This window comes from Emydura macquarii, unplaced genomic scaffold, assembly GCF_026122565.2.
Source record: "Emydura macquarii macquarii isolate MOO-44397 ecotype Brisbane River unplaced genomic scaffold, CSIRO-AGI_Emac_v2 contig_1146, whole genome shotgun sequence".
NCBI lineage: Eukaryota > Metazoa > Chordata > Testudines > Chelidae > Emydura > Emydura macquarii.
This window is the reverse complement of record NW_027131283.1, coordinates 5,473,587-5,500,711: the sequence shown is the minus strand read 5'-3', so window position 1 is coordinate 5,500,711 and position 27,125 is coordinate 5,473,587. Positions and strand designations below refer to the sequence as shown.

Here is a 27,125-nt window from a genome sequence, read left to right as displayed (position 1 = left end):
CAGCTTTGAGAAATTATTGTTGGATAAGTCAAGATCCAGCAATTTTCTACTCTTTTTTACTCTGAAGCAATGTTCTTCTTTTCACTTTGATTGCAATTCCCTATCCATCAGGTGTGGCTGAAGAGTCAAAAGGTAGCAACTGAACTGCTGAACAAAAAGACTGAATCCCATTGTTTAGATTTTGAACAATTTTATATACAGTACATGAAGGTCCAGATATGCTGACCCCAAACAAGCTCCACGCCTTAAGCCTTTCTAATACACTTTCAGGAAATAATATATTAAAAACATTATACAGTAAACTTTTATAAATACTGTTCATGGCTCTTCCATGCATTCTGAACATTCTAGTTCAACATCTGACCTTATCAAAAGCCTCAGCCCAACAGTTTGTCAGCAGAAAGGTTCATTAGGCCCAGACTGCTAAGAAAACATTTCAACATTTCCTTTTTTTTTTTACTTGTTGGCAGCTCCTTGGAATCTTGGGTGCATGAGTTTCAATTGTTTCAAAAAAATGTTACTGATGGAGATATCTAAATAAGGACACATTAGCTGCTATGTTATTAAATGTTGTACACTTGTATTGTATTGGTTTCTGCTTATTGGAAGGCATTGTCAGAGATGTATATTTATATCAGCCACGGAATAAGCAGCAAAACATGAATCCCAGTGCAAGCCAATATTGGCAGGTTGAGATAGTTAATCCTTCTTTGCATGAACAAAGGAACATTAAATGTCATTACCTTTGAGAACAGAAATGTGCTGCCGGCTCTCCCCATCTGCAGGGTAGTTCCTGAATTCAATATCTTCTCCATCTTTCAGTTCAACCTTATCATAACCATACCAGCCAAGGAGCTCATTCATAGTGTTTTCTGCAAAGTTCTGAAAGAGAAGAATTGCCTACTTATTTATGTAATCAATAATCATTTGGAACGAAGAGATGAATGCATAAATCGAATTCTATTTGCAGCGTACCATGAACTGCCAGGTTCGTTCCACCTCTTACAGACTAATGTTCATTTTTCAAATAAAGTATATAAAGTGTAATGCATTTAAATCTCAGAGAGACACACACAATTATGACAGATCATCATTTGTTTGTAATTTAAAGAAAATAAGGGGAGAAAGAAGATTTTTTTTTTCCTCAGGAATTAGAAGTCAGTAATGTTTTTAGAATATATTTTTCACAAAAGTTTGTCTCGTGTGATCATGAAATATTTAATATTACAGCAGGAAAACAAATAATTCCCCCCCCCCCCCCCCCCCCCCCCAGCAATCAATCTCACTATGCTACAGCGATTTCAACTGAAATAGATTACTGACCCCAGTACAGTTCCTGAAGGTGGGTAAGCACCAGATTGAATAAAATCACAGTGGAGTCTTTTTTTTTTTTTAATTACGAGCTATTGCACAGTGAAAGAAAATAGAAAATCCTAACATATGAAAAAAAAAATCCATTTTGTTTCCTACAGTTATACACAGTCTTTGTTAGAAGTCTTTAGCAGTTTTGCCACATTTAGTTTCAAAACAATACTGAAACATTTATTTCTCTAGTTACATTTTATTTTTCTCTGAAATTGCAGTACACTAAAGTTGACCTTTATATTCCCTAAGTTCTGTAAAAACCATGTCCTTTAGGCCATGTGTTAACAAATATTTTTGTAGGAACTGCTAACTGCCAGGCCAGTAGTTTCAATCCTGTACATTTAAAATTTTGAAATCAGCTGACAATGTGACATGACACACTGAGTGGTTTATAGCTCTGTGAACCTGTGGATTTAGAAAACTAAAGGCTGTGTGCATTAATGTCCCTGTACGGATCAGTCTGAAGTGATATGATGTCAAATCTGAAATGGAATGAAAAAATACAACTTCAAACCTTTCCATTAGTTCTCTGTATCTTTTATTACCATCTTTTTAAAACTCTATTTGAAAATCACATTTTAGTGTAAGAGCTACATGCCTGAAATAATAATTTCAATAAGCAGCAAGCTTTGAAGAGCACAAGGACTTAGTTAAGTGTTCCATGCTTTGAGCAGTTCTATTACTCTGAATATCAACATAAAAATGAAAGGATATGATATCTATGTGTCTTCACAAAATAAATAGCACGTCAAATCTACCAGTTACTGAAGTATTTCTAGAATCCACATAAGCTCTGCACCATCACATATTGACTGAATGAGGTCAATATGTGATGGTACAGCCTACCACTACTTAAAAAAAAACAAAAAAGGCCCTCCAACACATCATCAGCATTGCTTCAGTATTTGCATCAACAAGATAATCAGCCCTACAACATCCCATGAAGATCTCACTGCTTTTTGTCATTTATCATGTCCATAATACATAGGCATTTCTTCCATACAATGAGTTCTTAAAGCGAATGTGAACAGTACAACTTATATTTTTTCAAGAGTATCCCCTGTGGCACACCTGCTTTGCTGAAACAAAAATCTGCCCTCTAGAGAAGCAGTCAGGGTTTTTGTCCTCTTTCACTTCACTTTCTGTTCAAGAGCCTGATTCTATAGGTGCTCTATGCAGCATGGAACTTCCACAACGCTGGACCCTACATTTCTATCTGACGTCAAAACTATAAGTAGCATCAGTCAACTATGTTTGAACTATGTCACTATTCTAGCTTGCAACAAAGAACAAAACATATCACTAGTTTAGTGCAAAAGTTATTGTTTTTTTACATAGTCTACACATTCTAATATGAACAGAAATCCTTTCAGGATATTTTAAAATATCAATGAATGTTGGGGGCGTTTGTTGTTTTTTTTTAAGTTAAACTTCCCCTGCAATGTTGAAATCCCAAAAACTGCAGTATTATGCTAGTGCATGAGAACCAGAAAGTGAAACTGACTAGAAACTGAAAGTGAAACTAAATAAACTAAGTTTGCCCAAAATGTAGCCTGTCCCTGGATCCTGCCCTGAGGTGTAGCCTAGCAAATACAGTCATCCTTTGGTTTCCTACATTGCAGCTATGGAAACAGAGCCCTAACAGACTAATCTAACCGGATGGAGTTCAGGTGCAAAACTCTGTCCTGACTTAAACCCCAATTACCTTCAGTAGCTCCAGTGGATACTTTGTTAACGAACTCAATCATTGAGTAATTTCTCCTCACTTGCCAGGGAATATGTAAGTAAAGGCTGTAGGCATTTATTCTGTTCTTTTAAAATGCATATAAATGTTTATGATGATAGTAATGGCCCACATTGTCAGAAAGATGCAATACCTCTTGACAAACTGCACAAGCCTCGTTTCACTGTCCAAGCTGTGTGAAGTGCAAAAAGGAAACAGCAATATAGTGGAAAGCAAATTTGATTTTAAAATTCTATTAAAAATTTTAATAAAGCCAAAGGCCTGATCCTATTTCTAGTGAAGTCAACTGTTCTTTTGCTATTCATTTCAATGGAAGCAGGATTTGGTCCTATGTTATTAGCAGCATAGATGAAGAATCTTTTTTTTAAAAATGTTGAAGTCCCTTTGATTAAAAAAACCTCTCTTTATTAATTCATCTTATTTTATTTTTATATTTGAATATTAGTGCTGTTATAGCACCTAAAGACCAGGGCTCCATTGTGCTATGCAGTCCCTGCCTCAAAGAGCTTACTGTTAAAGTTTGCAAGCACCTTCATGTTTTTTTCCATGCTGCCCCTCTTGGAAGGGGCTCCCCATAAACAGCCACACAGCACCTCATTATCTTCCTTCAAATCTCTTCTTTGGAGTTTATTTTTCCATGATGGCAACAAAAAACTTGACAATGGCTAGGCTGCAGGTACACTGATACCACTGTCGATGACCAGTATTGTCTCATTGTTTCCTTGTACTCCTTTGTTTGTTTGTATCCATCTGTTCTTTCTTGTGTTTGACTCCCCAAAGAGCTTACAATCTATGGGTATGTCTACACTGCGGAGTGAAGTAGATTTATTTTAAATCGACTTTCACCTGCCGAATTTTAGAAGTTGGAGGAGAGTGATCACATCACGCTCATTGCGTTGTGGGACTGCGTCCCCACTATCCGTGCTTGGGTTAACAATCAAAGCAGTGCACCGTGTGTAACTATCCCACACTGCAACTAGCTGTAGAGGCTTTTGAAAAGGTTGCCATCCTTCCTTGATGAAATGTACTCCTTTGCCCCCACTTCCTTCTTGTTCCACTCCAAACTTTTTGCGCCATTTTTTCAAACCCTTCACTCTCTGCCGCATGCACACCATGGAACCCGCTCAGCTCTCCATTATTATTTTGAGTATCACAAACACCTCATGACTTTTTCTGCAGTATTTTTAGGGGCGAGACAGGAGCCGCACTGCTGAAAATTGCAAGGTTACATAGGTCGCCTTGCTACAAGCCATAGAACAAAACAATTCCCATTTGCTGGAGGCTGTCACGCACCATCTGCAGTTGGTGGAGTGCCGCTTCTGGTCCCAGAAAACAAGAAGTGAGTGGTGCGACTGCATCATTATGAAGGTGTGGGTGTGGCTGTAGAACTTTCAAATGCAAAAGGCCACTTTCTTTGAACTTTGCAGAGAGCTCTCCCCAGTCCTGAAACGCATGAATACTTGCTTGAGACCAGCTCGGACAGTGGAGAAAAAAGAGGACATCACTCTGTGAAAGCTAGCAACGCCAGACTGCTACCAGTCAGTAGGGAATCAATTCGGAGTCGGTAAATCCACTGTGGGAGCAGCTGTGATACAAGCGTGCTGGGTCATTAATAGACGTCTGCTAAGAAGGGTAATGACTTTTGGGAAACGTGGAGGACATAATGGATGGCTTTTCCACAATGGGGTTCCCAAACTGAGGGGGGGCCATAGATGGCACTCATATCCCTATCTTAGCCCCCGACCACCTTGCCACAGAGTACATAAATTAAAAGAGATGCTTCTCAATGGTGTTGCAGATCCTTGTGAATCACAGGGGATGCTTCACTATCAATGTGGGATGGTCTGGAAAGGTGCATGACGTGCGCATCTTTAGGAACTCAGGTCTGTTCAAAACGATGCAGGCAGGCACTTTCTTCTCTGACCAAAAAATAAATATTGGCGATGTTGAAATGCCAATAGTGATGCTGGGGGATCCTGCCTACCCCTTGCTCTCCTGGCTAATGAAGCCCTACACCGGGCACCTGGACAACAAGAAGGAGCGTTTTAATAATAGGCTCAGCGAGTGCAGAATGGTGGTGGAATGTGCATTTGGACACTTAAAGGTGCACTGGTTCAGTCTGCTCACAAGATTAGACCTCAGTGAAAAAAACATCCCAATAGTTATCTCTGCCTGCTGTGTACTCCATAATATCTGTGGGACAAAGGGGGAGAAGATCCCATTGGGTTGGGTTGTGGAGGCAGATAGGTGGGCCACAAATTTTGAGCAGCCAGATGCCACTGCAACGCTGAGAGCCAATCGTGGAGAGCTGCACCTTAGGGAAGCATTGAAAAACCGCTTTTGCAACGAGACACAACAGTAATGTGCATTGTTTATCTGTGCTGTGCTTTCACTTTGCATCCCCTACTGAGCCAGTTCTCCCCTTCCCTCTCGCCCACCATTCCAGTCTCCCACCATCTTTCCCCTCCCTTTATTTCTTTCTTATCAATAAACAAACAGTAATGAATTGTGAAGCAATATGTTTTCCCTCCCACCTTCCCCCTCCCCCTCCGATCCATTCCCCCACTCCAGCTTCTCCCTCCCTTCAATCCCTTGCTATCAATAAATAAACAGTAATGAATTGTAAAGCAGTACTTTTTTTATTGGTGATTCTTCGGGGAGGGGTGGGGGGGGGGGAGGAAATGGAAGATAATGGAATGTTCCGCATGCATTGTGTGGGGCCAGGGATACAGAGACCATTTTGGCTGTGCACACATGAAAGAATCACCCATCTCCACTCCTTAAAGGGGCCGTCGCCTCATTCTGCTTCCCTCAACTGGTGAGGAGTGGAGCACATACTGCTCAACCTCCTCCTAGAACGCTTTGGCGTGGGAGCTAGGAAAGAATGTGTTAGCTCAGAGTTTTGCAGGAGCTGCAGAGGGAGTCTCTCTTGCCACTGAGCTTCCTGAAGCTCAACCATATGCCTCAACATGTCTGACTGATCATGCATTATACGCAGCATCTCTTCTTGTGTTGAACGCTCATACTCCTGTGCTGCCTTCCTGTTGTCCATGTCCATGTTCAGTTTGTCAGATAATGAAATCCTCCATGCTCTTACCTCTGTGTCAGCAGCCGTGGAGGCATTCATGTCATCCCAGGGCTGGGAGTGGGGGGGGGATTTTGCTTTCTTATCTGCGACAGGCACTCTGCAGGAGTATGAGATGGTGATGTGTTGAAGGCCACGTTGTCCACTTTGAGGGAAGCAAAGCACAAGGTACCCATTGTTAACTCATCCCATGGACGAAAAGCAATGTTACAATGTAAAAATAAGTCCCCTGAACATTCCCAAGGGAAGGCTACAACTGCATACCACTATCTAACTATTGCAGGGGTGGAGTGCCATTCCAGCCATGGTAAGTAAGGGGCTAGTGCATCTATGTTAGGGAAATCCCCGGTGCCCATGCTGCACAAGTCCATGCTCCCTAGAACAGCGTGGATGTCGGGTTCCCATTTGATCAGGCTTTTAACAGGCAGAAGAAAGGGTGAGGGGTGGGTACAGGTTAACCGTCTCTGAAGGAAAAAAATGGGAACCCGTGTGTGGATACCCAAGGCCTATTGCAACAACATCCTGCTTAGGGATTTGCAGAGTACTGAACCAAGAAACCATCCCCAGCTGTGCAATAACACATACTTTAAAAAACTTTCTTGGTCGCCTACTGTAAATGTGTGCCATCTTCCCTAGGTAACCATGAGTGATATCAGCCTGCTGAGGGTCACACAGGCAAAAAAGGAGGATTTGCTGTAAGCATCAGGCTACAGGCCTGGCCCTTATGCTGCTATGCTGTGTTCCGCGATGATGCCTGCACAATTAATAACAGAGTGGCAGGGGAAAGTGTCCTATCAAGGTGGAAGAAATAAGGCTGCACTCCCAAGAAACCTTCTGCAAAGGATTGCAGAGTATCTACATGAAAGCTTCCTGGAGATATTCATGGAAGATTCTTGGAGCATCCCTGTGCACATAAATAATCTTTTCCAGAGTGAACCCAATGCTTAAGCACACCAAGTACGAGGAAGCACAGCCCCACCACCACACACACCAATTTTTCCCGCTAGTACAAGATTCTCGACTGGGGATACAACCAAAGACATGCAATTTGCAGTACATTCTCACCAGATGTGCCTTCCCTGGCATCCCAGTCAGTCATGGTTTCCTGCGTCTGGGTAGGCGGCTCTTGTGTTGCAAACAGGTCCTGGCTTTCATGGAGATGGGATACCCCACTCGCCTGCCCTCTGTTCTCATCCTCCTCCTCCTTCTCGTCCACAGACATCCTCATTCATCCTGGCCTCGGATTCCCCTGAGGTATCAATGCTGCATGGTGGCATAGTGGTGCGGTCTCCGCCGAGAATTGCATGCAGCTCCTTGTAAAATTGGCATGTTTTGGGTGAGGAGCCAGAATGACTGTTAGCTTCCCTAGTTTTCTGATAAGCCTGCCTCAGCTCTTTGACCTTAATGCAGCACTGCTGCACGTACCTGTTGTTCCCATTTTCCAACATGCTGAGAAATATCTTCCCGTAGATATCCAAATTTCTTTTGCTTGCTTGGAGCTGAGCCAGAACAGACCTCAAGACCTCAGGTCAACTCCAGGGCTGGAGCACGTTTGAGGCGTGCAGTCACCATGATCAGTTGTGCTGGCAAGCTCTTTCCAAGCTAACCAAACAGGAAATGGAAATTCAAAATTTCCCGGGGCTTGTGGGGAGGAGCAATTTCCTGTTTACATGGCCACAGTGCAGCAGACTGCAAATGTGCAGAGCGATCACAACAGAGCATTATGGGATACCTCCCAGAAGTCAATGATGTCAATTTATGTTTGCTTTGCCTACACTGACATCTTTCGACCCATAGAATTCGACTTCAGCGCTACGCCGCTTGCAGAGGGGGTTTTATTAAGTCGAATTTTACTGCAATTTAGATCGGCAGAACTGACATGCCAGTGGAGACACATACTTTATGTGGTCTACATAAGCCGCGTTACGTTGACCTACTTTGTCAGTGTAGACCAGGCCTATATCTTTATGTTCTGTTTCTAGAGCACCCCACAATGGAGTCCTGGTCTATTGGCCTAAGTGCAACAGTAATACAGATAAATAATAATCATAATCAAATAATAAAAATTAAGACAGTGTGCATATGACAAATAGAGCGCAAGGGAACAAAGACATAGTTACGAATAATCAGCTGTCACAGCACAGCAGTTGCCTAATCATTTATCAACTGTTCTGTAGGCACCATGGTAGGGGTAGGTTTAAAGGAGAAATGTAAAGGAGGATAATGTAGTGACCTTGTGAATTTACAGGGACAGCATGATGGTGCTTGTCTGAAAATTTGACAAATGGGCAGTGGATGGTGAAGTAAATGTGGGAATCTGATGTCTTTATAGCACATAAGTAATGATAGGTAAGGTGAGAATAGACCATAAAGTGTATTAAAAGTGAAGACAAGTAGTTTGAGCTTGATGCAATAGAAAAGGGGGAATCAGGGGAGGGAATGCAATGAGGTGGATAACATGGTCAAAGTGATGAGCCACAAAGATGATTTTTGTAGCAGCGGCAATATGTAAGCATAGTTGGATCTGTGGGTCCAGAAAGAGGGTTGAGTTGAAGATGGCACCCAGGTTATAGGTCTAAGTAACAGAGAGGAGATGGTGATGTCTGAGTGATAGTGACTAAGAAAGAAGCAAGGGGGAAAGTTTTGGGGAAGAATCAAGAGCTCGGTTTTGCCCATGTTAAACCTGAGTTGATAGCTGGATGTCCATGGGGACATGTCAGAAAGATAGGCCAACACTTTACTCTGGAGAGAAGGAAACAAGTCCAAAGTGGAGAGGTAGATCTGTACAGCCCTGTGCAGATACAAAATTTGTATCCTTATCTGATCCGCAAACCACAAAAATGGTCCATGGATATCTGCAGGGCTCTACAGATCTGGGTTATCAGAATAACTATGATATTTAAGGACATGTTCATAAATGAGATTATCAAGAGATAGAGAATGCAAGAAGAGGGGAATGCAGCCCCCTGGGATCCCACACTGAAAGCTGAAGCAAGGAGTAAGATCTTGTCAATGCAAAACTGAACAAGTAATTAGAGAGGTACAAGAAGAACAAATAGAGGATGGAGTCACAAAACCCAAGAAAAAGAATGTGGTTGACAATATCAAAGGCACCTGACAGGTCAAGAAAGATGATGATGGTCTACCAGTTTTGAGCTTTGGCCAGGAAGAGGACATCAGAGACATTGTTGAGAACCATTTCATGAAGTGCAGTAGGCAAAAACCAGATTGGAGACATTCAGGGATGGAGTTAGAGGTGACTAGGAGAAGAAAGATGTGCAATAGTTGAAGAGGCAAGTGGGGTCAAAGCTGGTGAATTTGGTTTTTTAAAGATAGGAGAGGCTAAAGAATAGTTGTATTCAGAGAGGGAAAAGCCAGAAAAGAGGGAGAAATTAAGGAGAGAGGGGATAGAGGGGAGTGGAGTGGGAGCAAGGAAAATCCAGCAGATGAGATGGGATGGGGTTGCTTGGCTAGGTGGAAAGTTTATAGGAAGGGAGCAGACAAGAGATGGAGGTGTGAGAAGGAGAAGATGGTAAAGAGGGGAAAAGCAGAAAGAAAGTGGGGGGAATGAAAAAGAGGTCAATTCGATGTCAATTTTCTCTCTGAAGAAGTTAGCAAGATTAGTTTGTTTTGTTTGGACAACAACTCCAATAGAAATGTGATCAGTGATCATCATACAAGAGCTATAACACTCCTCAGGGACACCTGCCCACCAGAAGGCTGAAAAGTCAACATAGTAAAATCTGGGTTATGGTGAGTGCCAAACCTTTCAATGCTTCACTGGGCAACAAAATGGCAGATGAAATTCAATGTTGATAAATGCAAAGTAAAACACTTTGGAAAAATGATCCCAACTATACAAAATGATGGGGTCTAAATTAGCTGTTACCACTCCAGAAAAAGATCTTGGAGTCATTGAGGATAGTTCACTGAAAATATCCACTCAATGTGCAGTGGCAGTCAAAAAAGCTAACAATGTTAGAAACCATTAGGAAAGAGATAAATAATAAGACAGAAAATAACATAATGTCACTGTATAAATCTATAGTACACCCACACTTTGAATACTGCATGCAGTTCTGGTCACTCATCTCATAAAAGATATATTAGAATTTGAAAAGGTACAGGGAAAGGCAACAAAAATAATTAAGAGTATGGAACAGCTTTCCTATGAGCAGAGATTAAAAAGACTGGGGCTTTTCAGGTTGGAAAAGAGACGACTAAGAGGAGGTATGGTAGAGGTCTATAAAATCATGACTAGTGTGGAGAAAGGAATAAGGAAGTGTTATTTACTCCTTCACACAACACAAGAACCAGGGGTTACACAATGAAATTAACAGGCAGCAGATTTAAAACAAACAAAAGGAAGTACTTCTTCACACAACACACAGTCAACCTGTGGAATTTGTTGCCAGGGGGATGTTAGAAAGGCCAAAACTACAATGGGGTTAAAAAAAGAACTAGATAAGTTAAATGGAGGATAGGTCCATCAACGACTATTAGCCAAAATGGTCAGGGATGCAACCCCGTGTTCTGGGTGTCCCTAGCCTCTGACTGCCAGAAGTTGGGGGTGGACAAGAGGGGATGGATCACTTGATGAGTGCCTGTTCTGTTCATTCCTTCTGAAACACCTGGCATTGGCCACTGTCAGAAGACAGGATACTTAGCTAGATGAACCACTGGTCTCATCCAGTATGGCCATTCTTATGTTCTTATGCACTGGAAAATCACAGCAATAGGACCTGGGTACATAATCCACAGCTGTATCTTGTAGTGGTTTTCTGTGATCTATAGTGTTTATAATGCTTTGCACTGTTTTGCTGTATACAGACTAATACGGCTACCCCTGTGGAACTGCTTTAACACTTTTTCAAAAGGTTCTCAAAGGGATACGCTAAATATTGTGAAATTCACTTTGCCAGAATAAAGGCTGTGTAATCAGACCGTATGGTGGAGAAGAAGTGGTGGAGATAAAACTTCATCCTTAACTCAGGACGAGTCTCTGGGATGTACCAATGGTTGCTACTTCAGTCGATGAGCCAAAGAGTGGAAACAGAGCTTCTATCCCATTTGTTTAGGGTGAAACGACCACTGCATCCATATACAATAGATACAGGGGCTTGTCTTCCAGCCTATTCAATTGATAATATCCACACTGTTCTATGTCAAACTAGGACAGAGATCTACCCTCTGGCATGGGAGAAGCAGCTCTGCCAGCAGGCCCAACTGTACGGCCCCACAATAGAGTGGTCTAGAGGGCCCTCATGCAAGTCCTCCACACCAGGATATCATCCATTAATCAATTAGGTCCCTATTCTGCAATATTAGCATGCACCCCAAATACTATGTGGAGGCCTACTGAACCCCACTGGAATTCTTCACAGGTGCAGAGAACTGTGCAGGCAGATTTCATTGCAAGATTGGGGCCTTAAACTTCGCAAAACCTCTGTAAAGCAGGGCATGCTGATTATATTCATTTCACATATGGGTAAATTGAGGTACAAGGTGGCTGACTAATACCCATGATCACACAGGAAATCAGCGACACCGCTGAGAGTAAGAACTCAGAAGTTCTAGCTCCATGTTCCTCCATACTCTGACCACTAGACAATGCTCACTTTTTTGTCATGGCCAACACCATATATCTATTATCCCAAATTGTTGGTACTAACATTGATAATCTCTTGAGCTGCACTTCCTAGTGCATTGAAAGAGTCAATTAAATCCCACAGAATTGCTAAAGTGAAACCTCCTGGAATATGTTAGCTGACAATGAAGGTATGCAGCTGTGTGCTATCACAGCTGCTTAACTGCCATGGAATTTACTAAGGTTTGCAACAGACTACAGAAATGTTGTAGTATTCCAGAGGCCCTAGGTTATGTAATAACAGTACCCTAAAGTTTTCAGATCTTAATATACATAGCTTCTTTTTAGCCCCTTGTGAGTCCCAAGCCACATATTGCAATTCTGCAGTGTAGTTTGATTGCATGTTCTAAGTGGATCATTTCTTTGTGCTTGTACTACATAGAAATACCCTCCTATTTTCCTCTTTGAAAAACTGCAACATTATGTTAGATTGTAATTTGAAGTGAATTTGCTTCTCATTCATAGGAAGGGGAAAGAAGATTTTGTGGAGCTGACCGTCTGGGATTTCTTTTATGAGACTAACGATATGAGGCAAAAGAAATCTTATCTCCATTAACATTGATTCCCTTTACAGGATTCATTTCATTGTAATCACATACTTAAGATTTGACCTTCCTTTAGAGAGTACAGTTTTCCCAAATTTTTAGTTATGGATATATTTTAAAACAAACTGGTGTTTTTCCTTCAATTTTATCTCTATTCTTTCTTCTTCTCTATGAACCTTATTCATAGGGGAAGGCCTGCCTTCATAATGAGGCCTGGCAAAGACAGAGGCAGGAAATGTAAAAGAGAACAAGTCTGTCAGACTAATTTTCTTCTAGGTTTTACTGCTGAATGTTTATTTCAGATTTTGGAGGAAGCAGAGTGGCTCCATTCCATTTACTTGCTTGAGCAACCCACCAGGTATATAGCATTGAGGATTCACCTCAGGTATATAAAGGAAATTAAAAGGTGGGGATATTCACCACATGAACTTGATCATTTTTTTCCAGTCCCCACTTTCTCTGCTCATTTACATTGTCACTATTTTGGATTTTATGCATAGAGAATATTACTGTAAATAAATAAATTATTTGACCCTTCTTTAATTTCCCTTTTCCCACCCAGCCACCACTTTATTAGTGTGGTAAGGTGGGCTTTATCTACCTCATTTGTATAAACGGTTAATACACAAATCTGTTATTCCATTAAAGAGGATAGGTGCGGGTCTCTCATGCAGATAATACAATTCACTCTGTAGACATCTCATAAATCTACTTCCAGGAAAACAGTATATAACAATGCCATTGAATAGTACAAATTGATAAAGGCTGTCTGTTTTTACTTTTACAAACACATTTTTGCTTTTCAGTAGAGAAGGGAGGCATTTCCCTGGAATCTTTCTAATATTTACAGTTATCTGGCTCATTTGAAATGCAGTCAGAGCTTCAGCGTCTGTTTCATTTTGACAGTGGTCCTTTTAAATACCAAATGGTGAATATTAAAACACTAAATTAAAGAATCTTTTGATAAGTTTACTATTAAACTGTAACAGATAGGGCTGTCTTAAACTCTAGGCATCAGGAATGAAACCTAATTTTAGGTACAAATTACTTACTGAGAATATTTATAGATGATAAACTCCTAGGGCACATGGAGGCAGCCCTGTGAAATTATAATACAGATTAATTGCAATTGACAAAGAATTAACTTTGCAATTGACAAAGAATCTAAACATGTAGATAAATTAAGTCTTGTTTGTGTATCAGAGATTCCAGCACACTATGCTTGATACAATAACATTAATTTACTCCAATGTAGTTTAACAAAATATATTTCGAATCACCTTTTTCACATTCTTGAGTTTTTCTGCTAGCCACAGTAGTATGGCACATGAAAGTAAGTATAAGTATAGGGAGTATGGGGTGGGGAGTGAGGTATAGAGCTGTACCAAGTCTTTAGAGGCCATTGTATTGATTAGGCTGAAACAATTAAATTAGTTTTTAAAAGTGTCAGATTGCCTTGATTACATTATATTCCTGAATAGAATACATGTTGTATTATTCATAATAGTCACTGAAAAGTACCGAAGTGATAAATGACACTGACTTAGTTTCAAAATAACAACTTATTCTTTTTCTACTTGACATATGAACACTCATCTCTGAAGATAACTAGAAAGTATAATCTGAGAGAAAAAAAGAATATAAGAAAGGACAGAAAAATAAATTCTGGAAAAGAGAGTTTGTGAAGGTCACAGTGAAACAAAACATTTCTATCTAAATATTTTTTCATTGAAACCTAATATAGGGAAACTATGCAGAGTCATGTACTTTTTGCACACAATGTTGTAACAAATTTAAATTTGATACAACCATCATGTACATTGGGCTAGGGATAACAAAAATGTAACTTAATATCTGGCATAATGAAACAGCAAGCAACACCAGTTTCCAATCATATTAAAACTGAGCTGAAAGTGACATTACTGATGCAACCCATGAAAACCAAGCAGTTCAGGTTTAGTGATCATTCTTGAGTAAATATGTGACTATATCAAACAGCAAATCATGAAGGAAGTCTCTGTGATGAGGTAATTTTATTGCTCATTCAAAGTGCCTTACATTTGCTGTACTTAAAATAGACACTTGTACCAATGGCCTTTTTATTACCCTAAGGAAAAAAATCACATACACACCAATCCTTTTTCTTTCTGCTTGCAAAGGGAAGCAATTTGATCCAACGTGGGCTGAAACCTGAGTAGGTCACGGGATACCAGGATAAAATTCCCTAATCCCTGAGCCAAATTTCCCTGAGGGGGCCCTCCTACTACTCCTTCACTTTCCAAGCTGACTTTTCCATTCCCTCGTCTTTTCCTCCCCTTCATCTCTTTCATTTCCCTTACCTTGAAGCCTTGATATCTGATCTGCTGCTGGTACTCAGGTTACAGTTTTTACAGTTTAGGCTGTCTATTGCTGTATACATTCCTTTCTTTCTGCTCTGCAGTGATTACTTACCAGATCTTATTTTACACTGGTCCAGATGAAAGCAGTTCAGATGAAGGGAAACAGTCAGGCTGTTTGAACATTACAGATATGAACCTACAAAAGGGCACATTGTGCTCTCTATGACATTTTGTTGCACAAATTTTATACAGTGTAGCCAATATATGTTATTGTACTCTTCAGGTTTATGAAAAGAAAACCTAGAGCAAATTTTTATTAAATGCAAAAATATATCAGGAAAGACAAGGAATCCTTCCACATTTTTAACATTCTAAACAGCATAAAAATACAAATTTCTTAAGTTTTTTCTTTGACTATAGTTAGATGATTATAAGAACCAACTGTTCTTACTAAAAATGGGGTCTCCTACCTCAATAGCATAATTTGCATTAGTAGGTGGTTGTTCTTTGTGAAAGCTTCTTCTGCCAACACTCACTTACCCCAGCTCAGAAAAAAATGTATCCCTTCTAAATGCCAATTACATCAGTATATAACCTGTGATTTATTTTAATACAGTTGAAATCCTGAGGTATGTAACGATAAGCGTTTAGCAATGATAATTAGAAAAGAGAAACTCTCTACATCAAGGTTAATTCCAATTCTTAATACCAATGAATTAGTTTAAAATTGTGTAATTTTTCTCCTTCACACAATGTTGTTTTTGTTTCTTCCTCACCATTTCACACTAACATCTGTTATACTGTAGAACAACTATCTCCCAAACCGCTGAGTGTGCCTGCAGCCAAAGTAAACAAAACAAACCCAGAGGATCCAGCACAGTCAGCCTTTATATCCAGCCAGGATAACATTTCACGTGTTTTGATTAAAATTAGCTAATTTGTAATTCTAGAACCTATGAAACTTTAAAGCTGCACTCCATATAGATCGCATTAAGCGTGTTTTAAAATGTGATAGATTTGCACAGCCCCCGAAACTATGTGATTATGATGATCAATTACTGTTACTATCCACTGCCTTTAGAAAGTCCCATCCGAAAAGAGGAAGTGTCACAAATCTCTCAAAGAAATAATAGCTCTCTGGGGATGGAATCTTGAGTGGTTTGATTATGAAGAGATGCCATTGATATCCAAGGCAGTTAGCCCTTATTTTGTTCATACCACTAATACTACCCTTGTCCACATTGCCAGTTCTGGTGAGACACACTCAGTACACAGACAACATGGAAAACAGAACGTCTACCTTAACCAGTAAAGAATGCCTAGTCAAATCAATAATGCAGTTTGAGGGGGGACATTGTATATAGCATTCCCCTTTAATACTGTGTGAAGATCAATGCTATATTATAAAATGTCTTGTTAATTAATAGGTATATTTCTATAAATACAACCAGATATGACATTTTCACAGCAGCATTCCAGTTACATTGTTTTAGTATAAATTACCCATTTAAATTAAATAATGGCAGTTTTATCATACATATAAACGGTATGGTTTTAATTTATACTTGCATTTTTTAAAAAGTAAGTTCCGCTGAGGTCCTGCAATATGTGTTAGTTGTGCATGACTCATGGGGAAAATAGATCAGAGGTATAACATAAATACAGGTCAAGGAATAGACAGGGAAAACAAAGGCACAAAATAGGACCAGTCCAGCCTAGAACTGCGACCTAATGATAAAAGAAGTCCTGGAATGTGTTTTTGTGCAATCGCTCCCGTTCTAACATCTGGAGAGGCAGGCTCCAGCGCTACCTCTGGAACACAGCTGGATTGGCACAGTTTCCTATCATACCGGACACCCCTCCAAACAATAAATAGACTCCTATCAACAACAGCCCTCGGAGAGCACCGATGCTGCTTGGATTAACTGCGAAGTGAGGCATGTAGAACAGAGGCGGAGGCAAGGAAGAAGAGAGGAAAATAAGAGTCCCTGTCTCTAAGCCCAGAAATGATGTGCGGCTCAGACCATAACATTTCACTTTGACGTTTTAATTACACGGGCGCAGCTGACTACTGAGAAAGGAGAGAAAGCCGGGGTAGGAGCCCGGACCTCCTCCCCTAACTTCACAGCTTCCCGGCGGCTCCGTGCGAGGATGGGAATAGAAAAGGCTCCTCACGGGCACCCAGGGAGCTTTAGAAACCCAGTGAGGGAGAGTTTCCAAAAAAATAAATAAATAAACCAGGCAAGGAAAGGCGGTCAATGAGCAGGCTCTGCAGCCTGTGAATTCGGCTCTGTTTTCAGCCGAGGAGGCGGAGTTGAGACACATTCATCCCCCCCCCCCCCAATGACAAGCGATCCTTTCTTATTTCACTGCCCTGCCCGGTGCTGGAGGGGGGCAGAGGAGCCCCCCCCACACACACACCTTTCCCTGTCCCAGCCACCTACCTTCATCTCCTCGTTGATTTCCCTTTTCACCGGGTGAGCCGGCTTCCGGCTTCTTTTATTTTCTGGAGGTCTCCCTTCTTTCTCCATTTCTGCCATTTTTGGTGTCTGGCTGGTGGAGATGAAATGGCTGCTGGTGTGGTGGGGGGGTTGGGAAGCAGAAAGAGGGGCGGAGGGGGGGGGTTGGCTCTCAGCGGTGGAAGCAGGCGTGAGGGAGTGTCGGAGGAGAGAGCGGCGCGGGGAGGGCCGGGGATGCAGGCGTGCTGGACGGTGGGTGATGCCCTGTGGAGTCAGCCATCTTCTGCCGCTCCGGCTGTCTGCATGGGCGAGGGAAGAGCGTGTGTGTGTGTGTGTGTGTGTGTGTGTAGGGGGGGGGGAGAGAGAGAGAGAGAGAGAGAGAGAGCGAGCGCGCCAGCCCCGCTCCGTCCTTCCTTCTGCGGAGCGGCTGGAGCCGAGGGGGTGGAAGGCGAGGGGGGTAGGACGGCCCCCGGCTCCGGGAGCGGGCGGGGCTTCCACTGCCACCGAATCCGCCGCGGCTCCGGCTCAGCCTCAGGGGGCTTCTCTCGCGTCCCTGCTCATCAGCAACAGCATCTCCTCCCCCCTCCACACACACACACACACACACACACACCGCCCCCGCGGGGCCGTGCAGCGCGGAGCCCCCCGCCCGCCCCGCCCCGCGCCACACACACACACACACACACACACACACACACAGGCTCGCGCGCTCTCCGGCCTCCCCCTAGCCCATCCTCCCAGCCCCGCAGCCCCGCCGGGCGGGGCCAGCAGCGGCGCGCTGGGACTAGCTCCCCCGAGCCCCCCGCTCGCCAGCCCGCGCCGCGCCGCGCCGAGCTGCCGGGCTCCGAGAGGCGCGGGGCGGACTTGGCCTCCGAGCGGCGGCCGGGCCGGGCCGGGCCGGGCAGGAGATGCTGCGTCCCCGGCGGGCTCCCGGCAAGGGCGATCGCACCGTCGTCGGCAGGACAGAGCAGGAGGGAGGCCAGGCCGGCCGTGCCCAGCGGAACGAGCCGCCCAGCTCAAGCTTCTCAGCCCCAGCAGCTCCCCGGCTGGACAAATGCCTCCTCCTCGCTGGGCTGCCTGCAGCCTGGGGCCCGACCCCTGTAGGAAGCGGTGCTGTGTTTCTCGCAAATCACCCGGGCGGGCTTCACGATCTCCCCCCCCCCCAAAAAAAAAAAATCCCCAGGGTCTAGCCATCCCCGGAGGTGAACTCATTGCACTGGGCAGGCTGGAAAGCGGCTAAAAGATTTCACTGAACGAGCTGTGCCATTCACTCTCTGATTTTTCCTACCCTAGCCCCCCTCTTCCTTCCTCCTCCTCAACTTCCACACCTGGGTATATCAGTCTAACGCTGTGCTCTGAGAAGCTGTCTCTGTCATGAAAAGGTTTGATTGCCTCTCTTTTTCTTTGTATCTGTGCCTAGGAAATGAGAATGAATGGGGTTGGTAGGAGGTACTTGAGAAATGAGGTGCTGAATTACGGTACACACTGTGGGGGATACATTGATTCTTCTCGGGTTGTGCTTTCCTACTCCTTGGCAGTTCATAATTACCTGATACAATACGAGCAGGGGGTGTCCATTGTTCCATAAGTCAAAATTGTAATTGTAAAGAATTTTTCATTATGACTACAGGAGAGCTTCAAATTACACATTTTTAAAATATATTTGAAAGCTAAAATGTGTTCTGCATGCCTATGAGTACGCGCTTCATAAAATCTCTGGTTAGCCTGTCAAAGCTAAATTCGTTTTGTGTGTTACAATGTCTAATTTACATTTTTGTTTCTTAAGCTTAAATCACTGACATTTGTGAGCGTAAAAAGTTGAACAGAACTCTTCCTCTCATTTCGTGACTAGAATAAGCCATGCTTATTCTGTTCAGATGACAGTGTGCTTAGAGTCTCAAAGCCACTGTTTGTTTGTTTGCTCTCTGCAGCACTGAAAATATGAAGATTTTGAGATTTAAAATACTTTTGGCTTGTTAAAGGACCAGTTATCGTCAAAGATGTCAACACAAAACATATGTCAGGCTGGAAAGTTGTAGAGCACATCTATATAGTTGCAGAGTCACCAGAACTGTTCAACAAAAATGATTACTTTAATCACAGAATAATGAATAACTCAGGGAAACAGTTTTGATCATATGCTTTAGCAAAGCAGTAGAAACCTGCAAAGGCTTTTGTATAGACTTCCCTTGAATCAATGTAGATGCAACAATACATACTGTACATACAGTGCTGCACAAAAGCAAAGGATGTATAGTATGGGCTCCATCCTGTATTTCAGTTGGAGTTTTGCATGCACAATGAATTCAGATTCTGACCTTATATATACAAGTTCTAAAGCTATTCAGATTTTTTGTAATATTTTTAAATATAATGAGCTTTCCAACTTTTGCAAAATAATTTTTGTGAATTTTCAGAGATATTCAGTACTCAGTATGTAAACTTAAATTCATTGTGAATTTGCCTGAGAGATGCTTTTTTTACTCTACTGGAAAAATATTAATGCCCCTCATTTTCTCCTTGTTCCAAACCAACTACAACTGAATCCCTGTTATAGAGCCCGTATCAATAAGCAAAATCATAAAGTATTGTTTCATGGGTTCCGAATAAATTAAAATGATGAGAATTTGCTCAAACATAATTTCATGTACAGCACCTGAACTTTTTGAAGCCTTTAGCTTTAACACAATGTCTCTCTCAGAAAACAATTCTGATTTGAATACCCTGATGAAAAAGGTAAAGTGAATTCTTGTATTAGGGAAAAGTATCAGTTTCTACTATGGGCTGATAAGGCAGTTTTAATGAAAAATATGTGGAAATGATTATTCTATTTACAGAAACTTCTAAAAAACCCACCTGCTAAAAATGCTAGTTTTAGAGTGTTATATGAAATACACTATGACATATGCTAAGCATTATTATGTCCTTTAATATGTGTCTCTAGCTTAATAATATATTTTCTTCTGAACATTTTCTACAATTATGTCAATAAGACATTGTTTTTGTAATAAACAAAGCAGATAAATAATTTGACAAAGAATCCAATCCTGTGCTCCTAACACAGGCAAAACTTCCATTCAAAGCAACAGGAATTTTGCAGAGTGCAACAACAGGCCCAAACAGTGTGAATAGCCTCAAGCCGTTAAATCAGGTAAGTGGACAAATATAACTAATTGTCTTTTAGGACCAAGCAAGTTAAATTAGTGAGTGGACAAATATGATTGATTGCCTCATAGGACCAAATCTGTCATTCTTTGTATATTCCTTCAGTAGGAATTTTGACTATGTCCATTTTCCTGTTTAAGGACTGCAGGATTTGGCTGTAAATCAGGCATCGTTTGAAGATGGTGCTGCTGAGATTGAGTTCTGATCCTCAGAGGTCCTGCTCTGCCAATAAATCTTTAACATCCGGATCATCCCACAGTATGTACTGTTTGTTTTGATATCTACTATTGACTTTAGATGAGCACAGAAGTGCTGCTCTATTTCTCTTTTGCAGTGACCATGCATCGCCTCTTGGCCTCTGTCAGGAGTATACCTCATTGAAAACAGGTGTTTTCTTTCCAGTGTTTATTATTGTAAAATTATATTTCCAGTGATTACGTATGGCGCGATGTCAACACTTGACAGCCTAGGAAAAGTACAGGTTCAAATATTCCTATATTTAGAATGATCAAATTATATGTGTGATTTATTATACATTTTAAACTATTGAAGTAAATTTTGGAAATAATCTGAGTAAGAATTGTTCTACTTGTCATTTGAGAGGCAGAAGCCAAGAAGAAGGGATAATTTAATGTTTTAACTTACTATGAAGAGTTAGAACATCAGAAATTGTGAAAGTGGCTCCTCTTTTGTTAATCTTATAATGAAATAGGACTGAACATCTCCAGAAAGCATATGAAAATAAATCTGCTATTTACATTAGAGAGACCATAACTAATTACATACATTTACTGAACGGTGACAGCACGTATCTCTAGTGTGAAAATAACTGCATTATTAATAAGGAATCCTTGCCACTGTAATGGCTGAGCAATGCTTTTTATGATACTCTGCATTTTAACACCCTGTAAATGATGGCATGCTTGTAACTTTAGTTGCTTGAGTTCAATGGGCCTACTCATGCATGTAAAGTTATGCACATATGTAAGCGGTTGCAGGATTGGCACCTATGATTTTAACAAGTACTTATGGACTAAGGGTGAAATCCTGACTCTATTGAAATCAATGGGAGTTTTGTGGTTGAATTCCATGGGGCGAGGGGCTTTGCTCAGAATTTCAGAAAGGTGTTAAACCAGCCTCTTAAGGCTTAGTCCTGTGCCTAGTTAGGTCACTGGCAAAACTTCTATTGATTTCACTGAGGGGAGGATCTGGCCTTAAATTTTTCCTCACAGTTTTATAGGCACAATCATTTGCATTTGCAAAAGACAAAATTGGTGTATACAAATGGAACATGCAAATGGGTTGTTTAAAACAATTGCCCTCAAGCGTTTAATTTAGACTCTATTATTTCTGTTTCTCTTTATTAAGATTTACATATTTTAAAAGGGCATATATGCATGCACTCAAGGTGCCCTAACATAATTTTAAAATATCTACATCAAAAGCCACACTTCAACCTAACTAAATATGTTGCCCTACTTCAATTGAGAGGCAATTTAAGAGACATTTTCCTATCAATGTAACCGAGGTCATTTCTCTTTGAAGGAAACAAACAGAAAAGCAGATTCTTCAGTTTAAACATGGGAAAACAAAATATTGGTTTAAAAAAGAGAATGCACAAAAGGACAGCTGTATCAGGTAAGGCATCAGTGACAGAGTGTATAGAAAAACAACGAGAGTCCTGTAGCACATTAAAGACTAACGCATTTCTGCGGGCATAAGCCTTCATGGGCTGCAACCCACTTCGTCAGATGCATGAAATGGAAATCACAGATAGGAGGTGTATATATATATATACATCCAAGGGTAAGAAACAACAATGGGGAGGGCATAGTGTATAGTGATGCTAGCAGATTATGTGGGATTTTGCTTGGGTGTTACACAAATCATGATAATTACCGTAGCAACTTTATTATCACATGGCATTGAAAAGCCAGTATAAAATCAGAGGTTAAAGGAAGGAGTGGGGTAAAGGAAGAGAGTAACTCCCCCTTCTCTTCCTGGCTTGGGTAAGTAGCACTCCCCACCAGGTCCCTCTCTTCTTTGGCTGGTGTGATGAGAGCTCCCCCTCCTGTTTCCATCTACTTTAAACATTGTATAAAATGCATCATGGAACCTCCCAAATCATGTATTCAGATTTTCACCTACACTGGAAAGAAGGTAAAAGAAAGAAGGAAATATCCAATGGAGCCATAGTACATGTCATAGTTTGTGAAGCTGATCTATGAGAAGAAATATTTTCCTGTTGTCTTTCCTAATGTCTAGAGGCCATATTATTTGTTAAGACCCATCTTAATTATATTCACAATCAAAGCATATATTCATTAATAACAGATATTTATTGATATGTTGCTCATTTTATTATGAAGTGGCAGTCTCTGCTTTTCTCTTTTTTGTTCTCTTAACACTAACTCTGTAATAATTTGCAGTGTCCATAGATTATTTATGACAGCAATAGTAAACTAAATAAATAAATTAAAATATCTGCTGCCAATCTTTTTTCCTTCAGCCATTTTCACCCACAAGGAAACATACACATGAACCTCTCCCTCACTTCAGTTACTTCAAATCCACATGTATCTTCAATAATATTATTTCACATTCATAACTTTTCAGACCAGCACATTCCATTCATTCCTGTACCTGGATGAATGCCCACAGCATTATTCACACACAGTATGTCTGTAGCTACCTTTCTGCTATAAGTACAAATCTCCATCCATAGATTTCTTAGCTGATTGGAGCCTGCCGTGCCAAGTGTCCAAATGTAGGCTCAAGAAAGCAGATCCGTGATGGCAGTCGATGTGAAAGCAGTGGAGACTTTCAAAAATATGAAGACCTGGATCTGTTTAAATGTTGATGCACACCAAAGATTATTCTTGAGTTGCATAAGGATGCATGGGAGTTCTTGTAAAGAATTGATAGTAAGATGCGGCCTCAAAATTGTTAATTTTTGTTAACTTTTTGTTTAATTGAATACTCTGGCAGACATAAAGTAACTTTCTTTGACTTATTTCTATTTATTGTCTTGAAATAGGATCTACATTATCTTGAAATAGGATCAACATGCGATATGATAAATGGATAGAAGTTTTGGCTAGTTTCAGTGTAGCTTCTCTGAGTACTTATTAAACTTTTACTGAAATGTTTTAAAAAAACTTATAAGGTCTCCCATTGCAAAATTACACAAGGGCAATTATTTTTCTTCTTCAGCATTAGAGCACATCAATGTCATTAAAGGCTGTGTACTGTCAGCCCTTTGAACTGATATCAAGAGATACTGCATATAAAACCAAATTAGCAGAACCCACACTGACCACCAATATTGAAGTTCTGTAGTAAAATCTTGTGAGACACCTTAACCCTACTCTCTAACCACAGCCACTGATACTTTCATACTGGATGCAATGCCAATGACTAGGTGTGGGGATAGGGTGGAACTATGACTGGACAGGGGAATAAGACCCATAATACAGATTTGGACTTGGCCATGGTGAACATGTTTGCAATCTTCAGGCTTCACTACTGTGAAGGATTCTGCCTCAGAATTAAACTGTGAACCTTAAAACAGCTCCAGCAATACAGACTGCTGAGAGCCCATCAACTAGTGTTCTGTTCTCTTCATTGGGTCTCCATTGACTACTGATTCAAATTCAAGGTCTGGACCTCAGTTTAAAAGTCATCCATGGGACTGGCCAAAGGTACCTGAGGGACTGCCTCGCTCTGTGTGTCATGATCTCCTGTGACTGCTTCATTCCACTGGAAAAAAAGAACCATCAAACTCAAAAGTGAAACTCATGTATGCTAGAGACAAAGCTTTCTCAGTAACTGCCCACAGCTCAGAAACTCGCTCCCTGAAGATCTTCGAACAAATGTAAATTTCAGAATATTCAAAGCTAAATGCAAAAACTCAGTTATAGTTTTATTTTTCAACACAAAAAGCACATATTAAAAAACAACAACAACAACCCTACAGAATGAGGGAAGAACAGACATAGAGACCATGTTGATTGCCTTTTATTAAATGTATGAAGCACACATATCATGGTACCTAACCAGACTGAGGTATTGGATAGGGAGTGAGAGGAGAGTTTGGGCTGGGAATGGGGCAGAAAGCTCTCTATTTTTTTTTGTTTACCTCTGTTCTCTTTTTAAAATAGATCAGATACGCTGAGATACACTCCTCAGAACACTGTCACAGGAAACCTTACTGGGTTCCATCCATAAGCTCTTCCTCCTCCTTTTGGATTTATGGACTCATTCTCATTTTCCCTTGTCAATCTATGAAAAGAAAAACAAAACTCTGAATGTAAAGATGCCTATCTATACATTAATTGTGTTTGCTTCGGCAGCACTAATCCTATATCTCCCTAGTGATCTTTGTTGAATGATACAGTATATCAATGTAAGTAATATCTGTCCTGAAAGGGAAAACAATCATAATTCATGAACTCATTCTAGAATTGTTGTATACTTAATTTACCTGTCATATTTTCAAACAAATTACATCTTTTTGTCTAAACTACTGCACACATTATACATACAAGAGCCCTTATATAGTAGGTTATTTCTTTCTTTCATGGACCTAAAGAAATAAGGCCAAAACATTTAAAGTGAGGCATACAAAATGATAGACTAAATAAAAATTAAGAACGAGGCTTTGACATGCCATTAGTTGACAATATATTTTCTACCGTAATGCCTACTCCTGTCAGCTCCTCTCCAGAATCCTACATGACATGTAATCCAATTTCTAGATTTTCTCAGATATATTTACATGGATTTTACACATCTTAATGTATTATGGTAGTGCATTCACATCATTGTGCTTACAGATCTACCAGAAAGCTCCTCTTTTTTTAGAAATATATAACTGTAGACATATGTTCAGAACTGGCATGTATCATACATTTCTGCCCAGGAAAATGTTCTTTATAAAAAAATCTGAATGAGATATGATCATCATGATTTCTTTATAAGCTATTATTATAGTTGTTTTTGTTTGAAGAAATAATTGTTTTCTGATCTGTATTCCTCTTTCTAAGAAAAACATATGTAAGACATTAATAATAATGTAATAATAATAATAAGTTATAATTATTATTTGCTTGGGGACAGTCCTGCAAACCCATATTCACATGAATAAGAAAATTTTCTCATGATCAGACCAATCTATATCACCTTGCTTCTGAGGATCTCAAAATCCGTTATAAATATTAATGAATTTATTCTCACAACATCCCTTTCCAGGGCTGGATTAAGAAAACCTGGGGCTCTAACCAAATGCTCACTCTCAAATCATGGGATGATGTTGGTGGGGGTCATGTACACACATACTTCATTCCCCCCAGCTGTGGCTGGACTGGGGAGGCTTATCACAGATTTCAGTCTTTGGGAGATCCTGGGAACACGAGGTCTCCAACCTCCTATATGTTCTGATTGGTGTGGGTCTTCCAGTCCCACTACCCTGTGTATTTGTCACCCTCTGTGGTGTCTCTGTAGTGCTGTGGTACCCAATTTTGTTCTGAAATAGTCCTGGTAGAGCACCATGGCTCCATTAATCTCTGAGTGTGTCACTGGGTAGCTGGACCCTCTGATTAAAACAGGTCCAGCTTCCCTGTGTGAGAGCAAGTGCTCCCAGGTGAACCAGGTAAGGAGGAGAGGCTGCACTTGAGCTACAAAGGGTCAGAGGGAGTCTCAGTGGTGGCAGAGTTAGAAGAATGAGGCTATTGGGAGAGAGGGGTCTCCTTCAGTGGTCCCTGAGGAAGGGAGTTGGGACTGGGTAAGAAGACCCAGTTAAAATTCTTGGTTTTCCTTGAAGAGAAAGCAAAGTATCTTCTCCAGCTGCTCAGAGAGCATGAAGGGACAGTATCTGGGGAAGGAGGGGCAGTGCCCTGCTCAAGGCTGGGTGGAAGGATGGAAGATTTTTGTTTGTTTCTTGGAACTTTGTTAATTTAGTAAAAAAACAGATGCCAAGAAGGGGTGTGATTGAATGAGAGAGACTAGAGTTTAAGGAACCCTGAAGAAGGGTAACCCCTGGCCATGAGGCGATGCTCAGAAGGTTGCCACCCTTGTTACAGGGTGCTTCAGCTGCTACAGTTCTAGCAACTGGTGTGTCCCATGTAACATTCTGCCAGCTGCCTGCAACCATCACTTACCCTTCAGGGTAACCAGACACCCTGCCTCTGACCCACTCCTCACCAACTGCCTCCAAACTTCCCCTGCTGACAACCTGTTCCTCTCCTGAGGAGAAGCAGTGGCAGATTTATCACATCTCTCTCCTCTGGCTTATTACTGCTCAGTGTATTCATCAGCTCCTTGCTTTGCTACCTGTTTCAGGTGACCTGGAATTCATCCAGGAGTTGGAAAGCTTCAGCTGCTGTGTGTATCAGCCCAGCAGGTTCTGTACAGGGAAGGACACTCAGCGCTATCTACTGGGTGGCCTGATCTAGCCATTGGGGAACAAGATGGTCCACCTTGATGCCTGATGAAGAAGAGGGGGCAGCAAGCTCAGGGGCCCCATCCTCTCTTGAGCTGGATTTGTGCAATCACCTTGAGGAGAAGACTGCCTCATCTCCTCCAGCTGCATGTGATGACATGTCCTCATATGGTCCCAGTGCTGGACACTCTTGGCACAGGTTTACTGTGCCTCATGGTTAATCTGGCCCTACGTTGCCTGGTCAGTATCATAATTATTATATCCATCTTACAGAGAGGAAAACTAAGGCACAGAGAGACAAACAGTTCTCATGCTGAATCATTGTCAGATCCTGAAT

At 41.2% G+C, this 27,125-nt stretch overlaps 1 protein-coding gene and 1 long non-coding RNA gene across 4 annotated transcripts in view; one reads left to right on the top strand and one right to left on the bottom strand.

Moving 5' to 3' along the window:
* The window catches only part of SOBP (sine oculis binding protein homolog), a 134,860-nt gene extending 117,116 nt beyond the window's left edge, over positions 1–17,744 (bottom strand). For all 3 annotated transcript variants that reach the window (XM_067546554.1, XM_067546553.1, XM_067546555.1), the window contains exons 1-2: positions 17,170–17,744; positions 744–882 (exon numbers count right to left, since the gene is read on the bottom strand). In XM_067546554.1, coding sequence (XP_067402655.1) covers positions 744–882; positions 17,170–17,265 — 235 coding nt within the window. In that variant the 5' untranslated portion in view covers positions 17,266–17,744. The remainder of the gene's footprint in view (positions 1–743; positions 883–17,169) is intronic.
* Positions 17,745–18,422: 678 nt separating this feature from the next.
* Positions 18,423–23,340, top strand: LOC137152191 (uncharacterized). Its single transcript, XR_010919471.1, has 3 exons — positions 18,423–18,566; positions 20,249–20,335; positions 20,490–23,340. It is a non-coding gene; the product is annotated as an uncharacterized lncRNA (long non-coding RNA).
* The last annotated feature ends 3,785 nt before the right edge of the window (positions 23,341–27,125 follow it).